Source organism: Puma concolor, chromosome A2 (assembly GCF_028749965.1).
Source record: "Puma concolor isolate L17-30 chromosome A2, mPumCon1.1.hap2, whole genome shotgun sequence".
NCBI classification, from domain to species: domain Eukaryota; kingdom Metazoa; phylum Chordata; class Mammalia; order Carnivora; family Felidae; genus Puma; species Puma concolor.
This window is the reverse complement of record NC_141668.1, coordinates 145,757,240-145,776,821: the sequence shown is the minus strand read 5'-3', so window position 1 is coordinate 145,776,821 and position 19,582 is coordinate 145,757,240. Positions and strand designations below refer to the sequence as shown.

At 47.9% G+C, this 19,582-nt stretch overlaps 1 protein-coding gene across 6 annotated transcripts in view; it reads left to right on the top strand.

The window, feature by feature from the left end:
• The first annotated feature begins 290 nt into the window (after nt 1-290).
• FLNB (filamin B) overlaps nt 291-19,582 on the top strand; it is a 144,629-nt gene continuing 125,337 nt past the window's right edge. For all 6 annotated transcript variants that reach the window (XM_086697811.1, XM_086697810.1, XM_086697809.1 and 3 more), the window contains exon 1: nt 291-759. In XM_086697811.1, the coding sequence (XP_086553937.1) occupies nt 468-759 (292 nt within the window). In that variant the 5' untranslated portion in view covers nt 291-467. The remainder of the gene's footprint in view (nt 760-19,582) is intronic.

The following is a 19,582-nucleotide window of genomic DNA, read 5'->3' as shown; positions in this document are numbered from 1 at the left end:
GTGCTACTTACTCCCCTCACTCCCCTCTCTCATGGCCCACGCCGCCGCTCCCGCCCATCCTGAACGCCCCTTACTCCGGTGACCTTCTTCTTAAGCCAATGTCTCCCCACTGGCTTCCTTTTCGCCTAGGTAGTGAGCACCGAGCACGGGGTCCCTGGACACCTTGCCGGCCGTGGGGTGCAGTGCACGCTTGGGACCGCAGGGGGCGAGCGTGGTCCGGGAACGCCCGCCGAGGGGTTGGGACGGGGCGGGGCCTCGAGGGCGGGTCGGCTCAGTGCGCAGGCGCGGGTCCAGACGCCTCGCGCGGCGAGGGGCAGGCGGCTGCAGAGCAGTCCCGGCCGCGGCTCTAGTAGCAGCGAGTTCGAGCCCCGCTCCCGCTCCGCTTCGGTTCTCGCTCCCCCGGCCCTTGGGCCTCCCGACGCCAGTCCCGGGCAGTCGCTGCGCTTTGCGCTCTCCCCGCCGCCAGGATGCCGGTAACTGAGAAGGACCTGGCGGAGGACGCGCCGTGGAAGAAGATCCAGCAGAACACCTTCACGCGTTGGTGCAACGAGCACCTCAAGTGTGTGAACAAACGCATCGGGAACCTGCAGACCGACCTGAGCGATGGGCTGCGGCTCATCGCGCTGCTCGAGGTGCTCAGCCAGAAACGCATGTACCGCAAGTACCACCAGCGGCCCACCTTCCGCCAGATGCAGCTGGAGAACGTGTCCGTGGCCCTCGAGTTCCTGGACCGTGAGAGCATCAAGCTCGTGTCCATCGGTGAGTGCCCTGGCCCAGCCGGGCGCCGAGGTGTACTCTCCCGCCCCCGCGCGTGCGCCGGGGGAAAGCCTGGGTCCCCCTGCCGCGCGCCCCCACCGCGCCCAGCAGCCGCGGGCTGGGTGTGGGCGCTGAAGCGGGGTGCGTTGTCCTCCCGGGAGTGGGGACGCAGGAGACCTAGGTCTCCTTCCCAGTGTCTTTTCCTGGGCTAGGACTTTGTGTGATGGCCTCGCTGTGCGTCCTTGGGGGGCTGTGGATCCTGGGCTTGGGTTGGGGCTGCACGGGGAGAGCTGGGGCTGTGGCATGTTTTCCGCACCCGCGGTGCCCCTGAGGGGGAGCTGGAAACCTCTGGTCCACGGTCCACAGAAGTGGGGCCCCGCTCAGATGTTCCCCAAAACGCTCACCCCGCTGCGCCCAGGCTGGTGCGCTCAGCGGCTGACGAACGGGCGGTGGCTCTGACGCCTGGCGGGAGACTTGGGGAGGGACAGTTCTCCGAGCCTGGGGCCTCTCCGCTCAGGTGGGGACGGCGACCTGTTACCCTCCCCCGCCGTCTCTGGCTTGGGTGTGGGCCCAGAGGTGGGAAGGGGAGCTGCGGGGTGTGTGTGTGTGTGTGTCCTCCTCTCTCCCTCTGCTCCCAGCTCAGCTCTGGCTGGGTGCCTTGGGGTGAGCCAGCTCTGCCGCCGAAGTGATCATTTAGGGACGGTAGTGGTATAGTAACTACTGTTTTGTAGGGAGAGCCCAAACTTGTGCGTGCTGTGTGCCAGCAGCCTTCCAAGTTCTCAGTCCTTACACAAGCTGGGGGAGCTGGAAGTATCCTTAGACCTACTTTACAGACAAGGAGGGGGGTCCAGAGAGTTAATAGACTTGTCCAAGGTCTTGGAAGTAGGAAGAGTCTCGCTGAGAATGGAAGGGAAGCGGGTACAATGAAAGGAGACTTTGCCTTCCTCTCCTATCCTTCCCCACACCAGGGTCTTCCTGAGAAGGGGGAGGGAGTTGGTGTCAGGTTCCGCTCCCCTCTGCTGGGAAGAGAGAATGAGGGTCAGGTCCCCGCTAGGACCTGGGGTAGTTGAAAGCTTCCAGGAAAGCCACAAGGCTGCTGAGGGCGTGGGCTGTGACTGTAGAGGGAAGGGGTGTGTAGTTATGTGGGTGCATGTGTGCACTTTTATGTGTACAGAGGATGTAGTGTGTACATAGCGTGGATGGGCAGAGAAAGTGTGTGCACCCATAGTGTGTGTGTGTGTGTGTGTGTGTTGTGTGTGCGCGTGCGTGTGTGTGTTCTGCCAGGTGAGGCTCTTGCTGGAGGAGCTGACCCAGGCGTGGGTCTGGGGTCTCTTCCAGAGAAAGCCAGGCCTTATAGTGACTCCTGTGATAGGAGGAAAGGGTGGTGGGTGATGGGCTGCACCGGGTGGGTGTGGCTGCTGGGACTTTCTCCAGAGCAAAAGGGGTTCCCTCTAGGCTGAGTCTCCTCTGTCCTCTCCCTCCCCTTCCCCCACACCTGCCCTGGCAGGTAGGGCCGCTTCCTGCTTCCTGGGCCCAGGCAGCCGCCCCATCAAGGGTGGCTTCTCTGCAGAGCTGTGTAACAGGCTGCCTCTTTTTTGGGGTCCCATCTCCTACAGCTGTGGAAGGAGAGCCCCAGAATTATCCTGGAACTCTCCCCTTTTCAGAAACCAGCTTTCCTTCTGGGGAATCTCAAGGCCTGGCTGAGCTCAACTGGGATCGCTTCTTCTTTGTTTTAAAAATGTGTATTTGTTTAATTAAATGGGCAAAGAGACTTAAAGTAAATCAGGAGTATCCAAACATGACATGAAATCTCTTCAAAAAAGCAAAGCAAAACAAACAAATGAAACCACAGCACCAGAAAATCCTGGACTGCCTAATTTACCAACTGTTTACAGAGGCTGTGCTGGCTCCGCCGTGGCTTCCCGTCACTGCCCTGAACTTGGGGGTCTCATTCTAGACTTTGCCTGGTCCCTTACATTTTCCTGTTGACCCTCATGATTTTCATTCCTGAACCCACCTAGGACATAGCGTTGTCCTGACATTCCCAATTAGCCTCCCCTTCTCTGGTTGTGGAGTTGTGGGCTGTTGGCAACTTCTTGCTGTGGACCTGTTCCCACCACACACTACATTGTTTCATTTTATTTTAAAATTATTTCTTGGATCCTATTCCCCCAAGTGGCATTCCTGGGTCAGAGTGTGACCACATTTATGACTCTTATCATTGGCTGCCTAGTTGCTCTCCAGAAAGATCTCACAGTAAACAGGTTTTCCAGCCTCTGAAGACTGGAGGGAGACTTGCCAAGTGCCAGAAGTCCCATGGGGGTGATGCCTGAGGCCTCTTCTCCCTGCTCCCAGGGCAGTTCTGGGTAATGGCCCTTCAGAAGAAAGTCCCGTCCAGCTCGGACTTCAGTTCAAGTATTCACTGCTTAGGCTGTGTTGCATTGTGCTGACAAAGACCCTGGCTCCAGTTTGTTGGGACACACTAGGTGTTCTGTGTGTTCTGTTCATCGCCCCATTGATCACCGCCTGGAATCCTCAAGGTTTGGTTTCCTTGTCTATGTAACCATCTGCTTCACCAAGTCACTGGGAGGGTACAAGGCTTGCCCTGGTTCTGCCTAAGTGCTTAGAAAATGGTCATTTCTGTTATTTCTGTGGTTGTTGTTAGTATTATTATCTGCACTTAAAGATGAGGAAACAGGAGTGAAGTAACTTGCGGAGATCACTCCGCTACTAAATGGTGACTGGAAGCTGGGTCTGCCCAGTTGAGAAACTGACCCTTAACTGACCTGCTTTTCATCGTCAGAAATGAGTGAAATACAGCCCCTCTCCCCCCAGCCGGAGAGCCCCGGAAACACCAGATTTTGCAAGTCTGGGATGTTGGGGTAGCAGCTGGACACTCACGCTTTGAGCCTTGAACAAAGTCTTGAGCAAAGAGGGAATCTCAAGGCTTTAGGTGAGAGGATGAATCCTTTGAACTGGGATGAGGGTCCCATGAGATGAGTGTCACGTCAGGAGGTGAGCAGAATCAGTTTGTATCTAGCATCAAGATGAACTTGTTGAGGGAATGGCTGCCCTGTGTTCACAGGGGTTTTTTTTTGGGGGGGGAGGGGAGTAGTGGTGGCAGTGGTGGTGGTATTTCCTGCTACTTAATGGATGGTGTTTTAGTCCATAATCTGGGAAGGTATCTTTGAATGGATACAGGGTTTTGTATACTTTGGATAACTTCCAACAATGTACATTGTTGAGAATCATAAGAGTTGTATACAGGCGCCCAGCTCTGAGACATGAGATGGTCAGAAGCTGCCAGAGGACTGGTTTTTCTGCCTAGAATTCAGGGAAAGACAGTTCTGGCTGTTTATTCACATTTGTGATTTGTTGTAAGGTGGGCCCAGTCTAGGCTGCATCCAAAAGTTGAAGATTTTCTTCGGTTTCTTGGTCTGTCTTGGGCAGTTCATAGTGAGGCCTCAGCATAAATCATTCTAGTTGCCTGCCAGGAGCTGGCAGTTTTATTTACTTGTTTTTCCAAAAACCTTTCTGACGCTGGGCAGCTTAGCCAATTTGGAGAAAAAGGGGTCTCCCAGCCCAAGAATGACAATCAAGGCTGCCTGGAAGTTTGGGTGGTGTGTTTTGGTTTGATCCTTTAGAAGAAGGAATTCTTTCCTTTTCAGAGGATGCGGTCTGACCCTAATGTTTACTTAAGGTGCCTGTGCCAGGCCAGCGCCCCAGAGCAGGCAGGGTGTGTGTTCCCAAGACCTTGGGTCACTGGGCAGAGTTTCCAGGGTGGTGGGTCACCATGGCACTCAGCCCCTTTCCCTTCCTGTTGCCCTGCCCCCACCCAAATAACATACAAATACAGTAATCCTGAATTCTATTCTTTCCCGAACTACCTGGTAAACGCCAAGTGGGTCTTTTTAGGCGAAAGTAGTAGAGAATGCTTTAAAAGTAGCAAAGTTGCCTACTTTGTCAGAATTAACGAGTTCTGGGCCATTTGCAACAAAGTAACACAGTGCGAGATGTGGATCTTACCTTAGTTAAGAGCAAGGATTCTTGGTTCAAATCCCACTTGCCACTAAGTAGCTGTTAAGAAACTTCGGTGCCTTGGTTTCCTTATCACCAAAATGGGAATGATAACTACCTCCTTTAAAAGGTTGTTATAAAAATTAAACAAGTTAATATTTTAAAAAATGTTTGGAACAGCACATGGTAAGTGCCGTGTGAGTGTTTACTCAATAAATAAAGTACTGGCCAGTAGTGTTCTCAACAGCCATGCTGGAGGGTTTGCACGCCTAAAGGACGTTTGAAATCAGGGCCACACTGGGGAGTCCAGCTTGGTTGGCTAGTGTCGCTGCTGCTTGCTATAACAGGGCTGTGGACTAGCCTCCTTGGAAGGGGAGGACCCCTGGTTATGTTGTGGCTTCCTCCGAGGCCCATTCATAGCAGCTTTGTTTCTGAGACCTGGACTGGAGCTTGGGGCAGCTGGTCATTCCATCCTTTCACCCCGTGCGGGAATCTCTGGGCCAGATCACTTCCAGATGGCAGTTTGGGCTCTGCGGAGCTCCTCCAGCAACGGCAGAGCCAGAGTGCCGGGCAGCAGCTGCCTTCGTTCTTGGAGAGGCTGTGCTGAAGGGAGGGCTTTGATTTGGACCCAGATTACGTCTCCTGGGCACTACCCCTCCCCTCCTTGCCGGGACACTGGTTTTGTGCTGGGGCGGGTGTACCGGGTAGTTGAGGATGGCTGCCTTGCTCCTTGGGCAACAGACGCTCAGGCTCAGAGCCTTTGGGCCTTGGCTGCAGTGGTTTCAGGGCGGGGGGTACCACGTCATCTGCTTTCTCCATAAATGGCCTCTGGGTCAGCACATAGTAGGCTATCGTAGATATAGCTGAAGGGTTCAGGGCGTGCGTCTGAAGCTAGATTGCCAGGATTCTAAGCCCCACTCTGCTTCCTAACAGCTGTGCAACTCTGGTCCACTGCCTTAACCTTTCTGGGCCTCACTTTCCCCATTTGTAAAATGGAGAATAGTTGTTCCTGTCTTAGTTGCTGAGAGCGTTATATGTGACTAAGTTAAGTTTATAGCATAGTGCTGGCATTATCATTATTGATATCAATATGCTTCTGAACCCTTAACGTCTAGGACTTTGTCTTGTTTTCCATCTACTCTCTGGCCAGTCCTACTGCTGTCATCTGGTGTGTCAGATATTTCCTTCCCCCCAGCTTGGAACTTCTGATGCAGATGCCTCCTAAGATCCTTTCTTTCTTCCTTTCCTTATTCAGTAAATCTAGGAACGACCAACTCTGGGCCAGGCCCGGTGCTAGGGCCAGAGGGATAATGAGAGTCAAGGCCCCAGCTTGCATCCTATACTGCTCAATGCAGAGGAGGGAGTAACCAGAGAGTGTCCTCAAACCTTCAGGCACACACAAAAATCACCTGGGGACCTTGGTAAAATTGTGGGTCTGATCAGTAGGTCAGGTGAGAAGGCTGAGATTCCGTACTTCCAGCCCCCTCCCAGTTGCTACTGTTGGTGGCGATGGTAGGCCACTCTGGAGGTAGTAAAGATCTAGAGGGCAAGCCCTCTGGGGGGGGGGGATGGTGGGGGAGAGGAGCACCTTCCCTCAGGCTGGGATGGGTAGTCTGGAGGGCTCCCTGGAGGGAGGGCCTTTAAGCCGGGGCCTATACCCTGACTAGAATTAGGCAGGCGAACAGACAGTTAGCCAAGTGAGGCACAGAGTTTGTCACACGGAGGTCAGAGGGGTGGCACAGGTGACAGGAGCTGTCTCACAAAGGGCCTTCTGAGGCAGGAGGCTGCCAGCCAGGCATCTTCCTTGAGGATGCTTGGTGTAGGGTAGGTGAACCCAGCTGAAATGGATCATCTGATCTGGGGCCCTCTTGACTGTTACTCCAGTCATTCCTGCCAGTAAAAAATTTTAATGTGCCCCTTTCTCATATATGCAAATTTATAAGCTATATTCATATATTATTGTCAGTCTGTATATTAAATATTAGTAACACTTACCTTCATTTTAGATGACAAATGGAAATATAAAATCTGATTTTTCCTGTGCTCTAATGAATTATCTTGCGCACCTTGTGGTACATATACCCTATTTGGAGGCCCCCTGAGGGCTTGTATTTCTGCATTTCACCTCCCCCCGCCCCCCATGTTGCTATTCTGCATTTAGTTTTGATGTTTGGTTATCCTCAGTTAAGGAGGTGGATCTATAATTCTGTCCCTTTCCCCCAACACGTTGAACCAAATGAATAAGCCCAATGGAATGAGTCATTTCAGTCTAAATGGGTGCTATTTCCTGCTCTTATAATGATTAAAATTGCCTTTCATGACATTCTACTAGAAGCCATCCTTCATTAATGTTGTAAATCTAGTTATCCATTAAACGTGTTCAATAATCACCAGATTGGCTCGGGTTACTGTATAATAAACAACAGCACTTTCCCCTTCTGGGGCTTGGAAAGTGGCCTTGTATTTTTTAAGTGCCTTGCTCACTTTTCTTGGGAAATTGAGTCCATGTTCTAGGGAGAGAGTTTTGGGGAAAGATGATTAGAAAACCAAATGGTTCTCTTTATATACTAAAGGATAAAGCAGTACATGAGAGTAGTTATACAAGGTATAAAGGATGAAAATACTGTTGGGTATTTTCATTCTGTCCACTTAGTGTCATGATTTCTTTCATCCCCAAACATACTGTGCTATCCATGTAGTTGCTACCTTTCTTCCAAGAGCCTTACAGCAGTTGCCTTAAATACATTCATTTGATAAGTTGTAGATAGTTGTCATAGCTCTTCTGCAAGCTGTTCAGTTATAAAAAAAAAAATGATGGGATTTTACTTACACCCAAATATAACTTTTACCTTCCCTGATCCCCTTTTGACCAGTCTCTGTGCAGTAGAATGTCCTTGGTTAAGATTTTCTTGTACTATAAGCAAAAAGCAGTTTGGTTTTTCACTTAGTCAGGACTGGTTATAGGTCTGAATTATTTTGACAGAACATGTGACCTCCTCCTTTCCCCCATCATCAAAACCTAGCATAGGTAGAATGGATAGGTAAGGAGGACACTTGTCCTCCTCCTGCATATTCCTTGGCTTTTCCAAGGATGCACACGGATGAAGACATTTGTGTACTGAGTGTTGAGGTGTGCACATGCATCCTCTCACATAGTATCTAACATTTTCCTATGGCTGCCATCTGCTAAGTATGTCCTGAGTACCTTGCCTTTATTGCTTCTAATCCTCATTATGAACCCTGCAATGTGAGTGGCTTTGTATTTATTTCCACTTTACAGGTGAGAAAACTGAGGCTCAAATCAGCCTCCCTTCACATGCCAGGCATGATGTTTGCCTGCATTAAACTGCAAAGTATTTTTTTTTCATCTTAAAGTTTGGTTTCATACTTAAACTAGATATACTGTAGTGAGAGAATTCATGCAGCTTTAGTTTAGTCCTTTTTTTGTTTGTTTTTTGCTTGAAATGCTCCTTGAGCTTGATTAATGTGAAATTGAAATTCTCTTCTACAGAACAAAACTTTTTTTTTGGCCCATTGGCCATGCCTCTTCCAGTACTGTAGAGCTTTGGGGCCTTCTTTTCCGTTCTGGGGCACCTCTGCCTTTATTTGGTTCCCAGGGTCAGTGATTTCACTGCAGGTTTGCAGTGGGGACCCGCTGGAGGCTGCTTTGGGCAGCCAGGCAGGGCTTCCTTTGTGAGGCCTAGAGGCCAGAGATGAGGAGGAGGTGCCCCTGGAATTTCTCCTGGTTGCACTCCTGTGGGGCTCACGGTGCACACCACTTGCGGGGGTGGCAGGGGGGTGGGGGTGGGGAGTGGTGGGGTTTGTGGAGACCTCGCTGTGCTGGGAGATCCTTGGTGACAGTCACCATTGGCACAGTCGTTCCCTCTCCGAAATGACCTCACTCTCCATCCTTTCCTTCTGCCACCTTTAAACATTAACCGGCGGGAGAGTGTGTTGGGTTGTGCCTGCTGCTGAGCAGAACCTTTCTTTTCTGGCTGGCATTTCGCCTTTATCAGTCTGGCCGCCCTGGCACAAGCCGCTGCCCGCTCCCATGCCAAGCCAGCAGCTCCTGGCTCATCTTCATGGAGCCTTGCTGTGTCGCGTAGCTCCGCCAAGCTGCTCCAGAGCTGAACTTGTGTCCCCAAGGGCTTCTCCTACAGCACTCCCAAGAAAGGAAGCCGGTCTGGCAGGCCTACTCAGTGCTCAGCCTTCCCCAGAAATCGCAGGGGCTGGTTTGTTGCAAGGTCTGGGCGTTAACACAACACTCCTGTTCTCCCTCTCTGAAGGCCCTTTATGCTGGCATGAATTCCTTTTCTCATGGAGATCTGAAAGCTCTTTTGACTAAATGGGTCACCTTTCTGGGTATTTTCATAAGGCTGGTCAGCTTTTGCCATGCCAGACAACTTCTCTGGAATTTCCGTTTAGATATAACGAGAATACAGTGTGGAATTTTGGCTTTTGAGCTATAGGGAAATGGGTGGAGATTTGTGGCAGGGATATGTAAATTTGCTGCGGCCCATAAATTCAGATTTTAAGATTAAAAAAGGCACGCAGCAGTGGGCTTTCCTTCTACAAACAAGAATGGTGTTACTTTCGGCCCCCCGCTGCTTGTGACCGAGGCAGAGGCAGGCCTCCCGTGGAGGCTGGGGTCTGAAAAGATTCTCGGTTGCTAAAATCAGATTCCTTCATGTCCCCTGCCGCCCCCAAGAAAATAATCAAGTTCTTATCGTGCTGGTACTGCACTGCTTGTGTGAATCACCCTGATTCCTCTGTACCTCCCTGAAGTGATTTATCAGATATTCCAGGGAAACGGGAATTATTTGGCATTCTGCGGTCTGTTGGGAGCATGGCTGGGCCTGGGGTTTCTTTTCAAGAACAAAGTGATTGTTCCCTTGGTGGCTTAAAGCCTGCCCGAGGCAGGGGGTTGGGGGTGGGGGTGGGGTACTAGGCGCCACCCTCCAGGGGACCAAAGGTGCTGAGGTCTTAGGGCTCAGTCCCGAATAGGCCTTTGTAACTAGGCGGTTCTGGGTTGTGTTTATAAGACTCCTTGTCAGCGGAGGCAGAGGATGAGGGGCCTCTCTGTGGGGCTTCCAGCCCTCCAGGAGCAGCACCCAGTCTGTTCTGAGAGGAGGAGCCTTAGGAATCTTGGCTTGCAAGCACCCAGGCAGTGGCATGTCACATTCCTTATCTGCACCAAAGGAGGCAAGCTGGCACCTGGGGAATGCCTCTCCTGTCCGGGAGTCCTTTATAGGAAATGATCCAGGTGTCACATTACGTGTCCTGTCAGGCATGCATCCCTTACCACAATTACCTCTCCTGTCCCTTGGCACTCTTGTTTGACACCTGTGGGAAGTCACATCTGAGGTGGGAGGCTTGAGACCCTCTCCTGGACACCCACGTCTCCCCACTCACCCCATGCCCACCCCATTTCATAGCTTCCTGAGCTCTATAGATCTCCTAACTTGCCTGTTTTGCTCTCCCACTGGATCATGACTGCTGATTCAGGGGCAGGTGTTGAATCCTGTGTTCACCTCCTTGGCTCCGAGCTTGGCACCTAGTAGGAACATAATAAGTAAATTATCGGGTAAATACACAGCTTCAGGCATAGATGGGTTGAATAATAAATCTGATACATTAAATTGGTTTGCAAGAGACTTGCTTTCAGAAAATGCAAAATACTTATCCTTTGGGGCCAGTAGTGAAGTGGGAATTATGTGCAGTGGACTTCGGGGTCCAGGGTCCCAGTAGAACACCTCATTTTTGGGACAGTGATGCTGAACTTAAAGAATTCAGCGCCTCATAGTCATTCTCTGAACGTCTATGATTTGCTTCAACTGTTAGAGAATAAGGCCTTTTCCTAGTGATCATGTGAGGCTTAGAAAAGGGATATAAATGGAAGCCACTGAGAGTCACTATATTAATAGTAGCCTAGCTTCATTAATAATAATGAATATATATTGAATCCCTACCAATACCAGAAATTGTGATCAGTGCTTTTCACTGATAGCTAAATGAAGCCTAATTGCAATCCTGTGGGATGTAGTTATTGTTGTAATCCCCATTATACAGATGAGGAAACTGAGGCATGCCCCAGATCAGCCACTGAATATGTGGCAGACTATGATTCAAACCCTTGTCTGAGAAATTTTAACCCTCAAGGAAAATCATCAGCATGTCTTCAGAATTCACTTCTAAATACTTTTTTTTTATATTAAAATGTTGTTTTGGGGGGTGCCTGGGTGGGTCAGTTGGCTAAGCATCTGACTCTTGATTTTGTCTCAGGTGATGATCTCAGCGTTCATGGTTCAGGCCCCGTGTCAGGCTCTGGGCTGACAGTGCAGAGCCTGCTTGGAATTCTCTCTCCCCCTCTCTCTGCCCCTCCCTCACATGCACTCTTTCTCTCTCTCAAAATAAGTAAGCTTAAAAAAGAGTTGCATTTGTGCTTATTGTAAGAGAGTTGCAAGAACATAGAGAAATACAAAGAAAAAACCATATCACATGTTGTGAGAAACCTTAACAAATGTTTTTCTACTTTTAGGGAATTTTGGGTAATGGCTGCCTTTTGATCAGAATGGGAAAAGGGGATTGCATTTTCTCAGGAAAAATGAGACTGGACCGGAAACGTTTTGTGAAATCATTTTGATCATACTGATGGTTGTAACAAGACTCATCCTCAAATTACCGCGGAGCTGTGCCAGCATTAAAATTGGAGGTCTTGGTTGAGGCTCATGGTTTCAAGTCTCCCTTGGTCTAGAAATATGTTTTGGTCAACCACAGAGTGGGGGTGTTTCATCTACTTTCTGCCTCTTAAAAGTTTTTAGGACCAACTTTTATTGGGACTGCCAGGGTCTCTTAATAATAGTTATTATGTTTGGTAACTATTATGCCCTCTTCTCATGGTTAGCCTAGCGTGGAAATTCATTGACTTTTTAGTTGCTCAGCTCTATTAGCAATTTAAATGTCTCAAATATGAGCTGAACAGAATGTAGTTGGGCAGCTTGGTTCACCCGTGCCCATCTGGGAACTTTTAGAAGTATGAATATTATATGCATGGCTGGTGTTTTGAAACATTTTCTCAACAGCCCTCAGGACACTAGCCTGTCTTAGCCTTGTTCGAGGTAAAGGAGTTGGAATGAGACCGCTTCCTGAGTGTGCTTAAGAGGACAGGTCAGTTAGACCCTGCCACTTGCCGGCTGGGAGACCCGAGGCAAGTTCCTTGACCTCTCTGAGGTTCCATGTCCCAGGCTATCAACAGTGCCCCAGTTGTTGGTGTTGTTGAAGATTAAACGATACAGTCTTTATAAAGCATGTGGCAGATGATAAGTGCCCCATGAATGGTGGTCTTTCCTTCCTCCTCCCCTTTCTCTCTCCTCCTTCTTTGGCCTGGGGTGGCCCCCTCAGACTGGAGGAAGAAGTGACCTAATTATCTTGGAAGAAGAGAGGTGGGTGGGAATACTCCCAGAAATTGGTCAAAGGTACCTCATACTGAATAAGCTGCTTTTAGAAGAGGTGACTTGGGTTTTTCAGTGGCTGCTGGGCAGGAACCATGGGTCAGAGGCACTTCCTGGTCTTCCGGCCAAGCTTCCTTAGGTTAAGGGTAGAAAACAGGTGCCAACTATTCTTGACGTCTTCCCCCACTTTCCCTTTTGTCCTGTTTGGCTAACGGCTAACGGATCTGTTGTTTTAACTAGATTTTTGGCCCCTCCTTTCTTTCTTTAATTCTTTTTGTCTCTTAGGATGTCCTCCCCTCCCATTTCTTTCCTGGTTTTGCTCTCATGGAAGGGGCTGTTATACTGCCCAGGTGATATGCTCGTGGGTATGAGCCTTGGCTCTGCCCCTTGAGAGCTGGCTGACCCCAGGGAGTGTTTTGCCTCTAGGAGCCTGTCTTCTAGATGCAGAATGTGATGATAAACTGCTCTGCCTCATTGAGTTCTAAGGTATAAAGAGAATGTGCGTCTCAAGCCCTTAGCACCACTCCTGGTCATAGGCAGTGATCAGTAAATGACAGCTGCTGCTCTTGTGTTGCTGGCATCGGCATAATTACTGTGCAGCCCCACACCTCCCACTTCACCCTTCGCAGGGCTCAGTCGAGGAGGATGGAGAGGAAGCGGCCATGCTGCAGATGAGACTGTGCTCACTGCCTCACTGTGTGCTTCCAATCTGGGACAAAGGGGTGTGTACCAGCTGCCCTCCCTGAGCCAGGCTTGGCTCTGCCTTGGCCCTGGGCACTGTTTCCTCTCCCTCTAGTCCTGGCCCTTTGATACCTGGGATCGTGGTGGGGCTTCCTGCCAAGACTTTTGCTGTCCTGGGTGTGGTCTGAAGCCCAGCACTGCCCAAACTCATGTCATGGAGCTAGTGACAATATTTTTACAGTAGTGCTTGGAAACTGGGATCCTGGGGTCACACCCTGTACAAACAGCATCAGGGTTATTGGACTGGGGTGACTGGAGGAGATCGGCACCAGAAAATTCTATGGCTCCTAAGTCTAGAAGGATGTGGGAGGTTGTGTGTGGGGGGGCATCATTCCCACTTCTTTTCAGGGGTACACGAGTCTTAGTCCTGCCTGGCTGAAGGGATCTGTGTCTTGTGCGGCTGCCTATTTCCTTCAGTTTCTCCGTGAATACAAGCTGCCTGCTGTTTTCCTGGCTGGGCCAGATCTCTAATACTGCAGCCTTTTAAGGGAGTGTCATTTTTAGGTTGTCTCTTTTAGGGGCAGAGAACACCCAACACCTTTCCCAGAGGTAGAATTTGTGGGGGTTTTACTTGAGTGATGACTAATGCGGATCTTTGCGTTTTAATGACGGGAAGAAATTAGTCAGCCTGGGCACTGTTTCCATGTGACAGGGCAAAAATTTAAACACTTGCACAATGGCTTTTGTTTCACCAGCTATTAAAGTTGACCATCAGGCGTTATCAATAAGATCAGCAGGTGTTCACCGCTCTGCTTCCGGAGACCAGTCTGTAGTCCTGGGAAAGGCCCAGAGCAAGCTGGATTTGGCACGACTGTGGGTCCCGGGCAGACCTGGGCCCGTTTCCACCATCACTGGGGCCTTGGAGAGGCCCTGCCTCTGTCTCTCAGCTTGTTTTCCTGTCTGTGAAAGGGGAGAACTGGACTAGTCTGTGTCTCCCAAACTTCAGTCATTCGTAAAGAAACAACTTATATTATTTTTGCCATGTCCCATGGCTGCCTCTATTTCATTTTTCTTAATATCTGCCTCCCCCCTCCCTCCGTAGTTGACTCATTTTGAAATCAAGTGCATTTGAAAAGGAGACTTTTGTCACTGTTGTAACAAAAAAAGCAGTGTCACTAGGTAAATCGAGGTAAGCGTAAATAAACCCAAAACAGTGTTATGAAATTCTGGCTAGCGCTATTGCCTATTGTTAGCAGGAGGCCAACTCTTTTGGTTAAAAAGGAAAATTAGGGGTGCCTTGGTCGGTTAAGCGTCTGATTTCAGCTCAGGTCATGATCTCATGGTTTATGAGTTCAAGTCCTGTGTCGCGCTCTGTGCTGACAGCTCAGAGCCTGGAATCTGCTTCAGATTCTGTGTCTCCCTCTCTCTCCCTGCCCCTCCCCCACTCACACTTTGCCTCTCTCTCAAAAATAAACATTAAAAAAAATTTTTAAAAAAGGAAAATTAGCCAGAGATAGGTGTTCAGAGTAACCTAGCACCACATTGAGCCTTTTTCCCTGACCTACACAGAAGAATTGAGAAAGAATTGGAAAGAGAGTAATGTCTTAGTGATGCAAAGAGACTGATAGAGTGTCACCAATAGCTCAGAATAGTAATGTATAGATGCTTTGTTTGATACATACTTGTAGAGCCTTCGTTGAGTGCCAGGATCTGTGCCAGGATCCTAGAGGCTAGGACGGAGGGAACTGGGGCTTGGTCACCTGTCTTGGGAAGCTCACAATCTAATGGGAATCCTAGAAGTAGGTTAATGTAAATGAAGAGCAGGACAGGCCACAAGGGTTTCAGTAAGAAAATCACAGAACTAAGTTCTGTCATGTGTATAGGAGTCTTTTACAAATAAAAGTTGTTTAGAAAATTAAATTTCATTTGGAATTTTTTAAAAAAGTTGATTGATTGATTGATTGATTGATTGACTGAGAGAGAGAGAATCCCAAGCAGGCTCTGTGCTATAAGTACATGCCCGATGTGGGGCTTGATCTCACAAACCGTGGGATCATGACCTGAGTTGAAATCAAGAGTTGGATGCTTAACCAACTGAGCCACCCAGGCACCCCATAATTTGAATTTTTTTAAGTGAATAAACCCATTTCAGTCCAGAATGATTCTAGAGAAATGGAATATATTAAAGTTGTGTCATTGTTCTTATGGTGTTAAGAGAATAATCCATCTTAACCCTTTATGTGGTGGTAACCGACCTTAATTCCCTAAAGCCTAATTTGAGTTTTGAGCTCTTTTGGAGTCTATGTCCATTGTAAATAGATACAAACAAGATGGCCTGATCTGCTCTTTATGACACTGTTCCCCCCCACTCCTTGCCCCGGTCTCAGAGTAGCATGTCCTGTAGTTTCTGCAAGCAAGATATACCCCAAGATTGGACTTTTGAAATGCCTCCAGCTAGTGTCCAGGAATGAGTGGTGTTTTTTAAGGTAGTGGGATTGAGGCTGAGTCTGATTTTCCTGTCCATCTGCCAGCTGAGGGCAACACCTACTTCTCTTGGGTTTCTGGGAGGAGGGAAGTTGTGGTTAAGAATGAGGACTTGGGGGGCACCTGGGTGGCTCAGTCAGTTAAGTGTCCAACTTTGGCTCAGATCATGATCTCACGGTCTGTAAGTTTGAACCCCGTGTCAGGCTCTGTGCTGACAGCTCAGAGCCTAGAGCCTGCTTCAGATTCTGTATCTCCCTCTTTCTGCCCCTTCCCCACTTGCGCTCTGTCTCTCTCTGTCTCTCAAAAATAAATAAACGTTAAAAAAACACAAAACAATGAGGACTTGGGAGGCACCTGGGTGGCTCAGTCAGTTAAGCAACTGCCTCTTGGTTTTGGTTCAGGTCATGATCTCACGGTTCGTGAGATTGAGCCCTGTGTGGGGCTCTGTGCTTATCACGTGGAGCCTGTTTGGGATTCTCTTCTCTCTATTTCTCCCCTGCTCATGCATGCACACTCTCTCAAAATAAAAAAGTAAACATTTTAAAAAATAAAAGGAAAAAGAAAAATTTCTAAAAAAGGAGGACTTGGGTGCCAGGCAGCTCTGGGGTTGAATCTGGGACTTACTGTGTGACCTAGGATTGAGTTATGTGATTTTTCTGGAGCCTTGGTGCACAGTGTTCTCACCTGTAAATTGGGGATAATCATAGTTTCTACCTGAAAGAGTGGGTGTGAAGATTTAATGAGCTAAATTTTGTAAAGTACTTGCCACATGGGAAGTGTTTAGGTAGGGCTAACAGGTAATCCACACTTCTCTGATTGAAAGGCTCAGGTGTTTACTACTCTAGGCTGGTAGTGAGTGCGGTGAAGGGGGACATCAGATTTGGGATTTGGTTAGAACATGCTGATTGGCATCAGGACATTCAGAAAGGATCTGAGATTTGGGACAAGTGGCACCATGATCCCTAAGACACTGTGTATGGATCAAATCAGAATGAAATGGACAATGAGAAGAGCCTTCAAGAGGGCCAGTGGGGCAGTTAGAATCCTTTCAACCGCAGGAATTGGACCCCAAACTGGCTCACATATAAGGAAATTGATTGACGCATGTCAGCAAGCACAGGGTGGGTTATGGGTTTGTGGGACCCAGTGCTCTGTCATCAAGGATCCAGGTTCTTTTTTTCTTAAAAATTTTTTAAAGTTTATTTATTTATTTATTTAGAGAATGAGTGGGGGAGGGGCAGAGAGAAGGAGAGACAGAATCCCAACCAAGCAGACTCTACACCTCCAGCCAAAGTCAAGAGTCTGATGCTTACTTGACTGAACCACCCAGGTGCCCCAAGGGGCATATTCTTTTAAAATAAATTATGCCAAGGGGCGCCTGGGTGGCGCAGTCGGTTAAGCGTCCGACTTCAACCAGGTCACGATCTCGCGGTCCCTGAGTTCGAGCCCCGCGTCAGGCTCTGGGCTGATGGCTCAGAGCCTGGAGCCTGTTTCCGATTCTGTGTCTCGCTCTCTCTCTGCCCCTCCCCGTTCATGCTCTGTCTCTCTCTGTCCCAAAAATAAATAAACGTTAAAAAAAAAAAATTTAAAATAAATTATGCCAATAAAGACAGGATACAGAGCAATAATAAATAAATTAGAACTGCTTAGTTTGAGTTCTGCTGAGAGTGGGCTGGACACAAGGACCTACACCCATGTGGAGATGCTTTTCTCAGGGGAGGTGATCCCAGGAAGCAGGAAAGAGGTACCGTGAGTGAGACAGGGAAGGAGGAGAAACCAGTAGTAGGGTGAGTTATCAGGGCCACTGTTGTGGGCAGCAGTGGCTCAGTTCTGCTGGGACCTCCCGAGAAATGTACAGAACGCCTCTAGAACTGCCCTCCTGAGAGGACAGGAAGCTGGCGATCCACTAGCCTCAGTGATAGAGGCATTCACTCCTCAGACTTCCAGGCTGGACGCCCATGCGTGCTGGCTCTGCTGGTGCAAAAAGGGAAAAGAAAAGGCGAGTGCTTGGGTTGGTAGGTGGACCCCGGAGAGTGATTTGTGCCCATCCTAACTGTGGCTGAAATTAGAGGTGGGCCAAGAAAGAGAATGTAGACACAGGCAACAGTGACATTACCAAGTATATCTCCCTGGATCAGTTCTGCAAACAATGTTGAGCAGAAAAAGCAAATTGCAGGAAGATACATATGCTCTGATACTATATAGTTTTACATATGTAATGGAAATACAGATATGTTCATTGGAATGACTGTCACCAATCTCTGGATAGTGGTTGCCTGTAGGGTGTGGGGGGTGTGCAGCCATGAAGGGGTGTGCTGGGGCTTTCAACTCTTTGTAACATTTGATTTCTTCAATTGCATGGTGCTGATATTGTACTGTTCTTTTTGTCCTCTGTTTTTGTGTGTATTTGTTGGAAATATTTCTAAAAAAGTGTATCATTTTAATGCTGGTACAGTGCATTAATGAACTTGACCAAGGGAAGGGGAAAAAAGGATCCTACCTTTATTATTTTGTTTGTTTGTTTTAAAGACAAGCTTGGGCCCAACTTGTAAGAAAGAAAACAGATCATCCTCAAGATGTCAGGATGATATTAAGACAAAAGACATTCACACTTCGCAGGATTTCTCCCTCCCACTCCCCAAGTATGTGTTGAAACTCCTGAGCTAATAACCTTAGAATGTAAGGCCCCTCCTGTTGCTTGTGAACATGGCAGGCTTGGGTTTCTCAAAGGCAGAGAGAGCTTCAGACATCTGCCTCTGGGAGCTTCCAGTCAATGGCTTTTTGTCTAAGTGAAGGAGATATTTCTCAAGGAAATACCTCAAGGGACTGCTGAAATATTTGCATTGTCCTTAAAAGTGGGTAATAGTCCAGATAAGGGATGGTTCAGCAGTGGATTGAGTGTTACCAGGGTTGCATTCAAAGAACACCTTTGCATTAGGGCCAAAATCAAGTCTGTCCATTTTGTGGTATGGTGGTTCCTGTCTAGTTTCCCAGGCACCTGAACATATGAGCTCAGAAGCATTTAATTTTTAAAAAATTACTCCGGGGCACCAGGGTGGCTCAGTAGGTTAGGCATCCAACTTCGGCTCAGGTCATGATCTCACATTTCATGGGTTTGAACCGCAGAGCCCGTGTCAGATCCTCTGTCTCCCCCTCTCTCTGCCCCTCCCCTGCTTACACACAGGCTCTCTCTCTCAAAAACAAACATTTTAAAAAGTTAAAAAAAATTACTTTGTTGGCTGACTCGGTAGAGTATGTGACTCTTCGTCTTGGGGCTGTGAATTCGAGCCCCACAGTGGGTGCAGAGATTATATAAAAGTAAAAGAATTCTTAAAAAAAATTACTCTATTGGGGTATAATTGACATACAACAAATGACACATTGAAAAGTGTACAATTGGAAGGCAACAAAAACAAAAATAAGAAAAACCTCATTAAACTAAAAAGCTTCTGCCCAGCAAAGGAAATCATCAACAAAATGAAAAAGCGACCTAAGGAATGGGAGAAGATATTTGCAAATCATGTATCTGATAAGAGGTTAATACCCAAAATATGGAATAAATAATTCCAGCAACTCAATAGCAGAAGTCCAAGCAATACAGTTAAAAAATATATATAGAGAGAATATATAAGACAGAGAATGTAGGCAGAGAGTATATAAGACATTTTTTCAAAGAAGACCTGCAGATGGCCAACAGTTACGTGAAAAATGCTCAAACATCAGTAATCAGGGAAATGCAAATCGAAACCACAATGAGATATCACCCTGTGTCCATTACAATGGCTATTATCAAAAAGGTAAGAGATAGCAAGTGTTGGTAAGGATGCAGTGAAGAGGGAACCATTGGGTACTGTTACTAGGACTGTAAATTGGTACAACTACTGTGGAAAACAGTATGGAGGTTCCTAAAAAAGATAACAATAGAACTACCATATGATCTAGCAATTTCACTTCTGAGTATTTATCCAAAGAAACAGCCTAAGTATCTATTGATGGGTGAATGGATAAAGAAAATGTGAGATATGTGTATGTGTGTATGTGTATGTATATATATAATTCAGCCATAAACATAAACAAGAAGGAAATTTTGTTATTTGTGAGAAAACAGATGGACCTTGGGGGCATTATTATGGTAAATGAAATAAGTCAGAGAAGGACAAATACTGTCTCATCTTACTTGTATGTGAAATCTT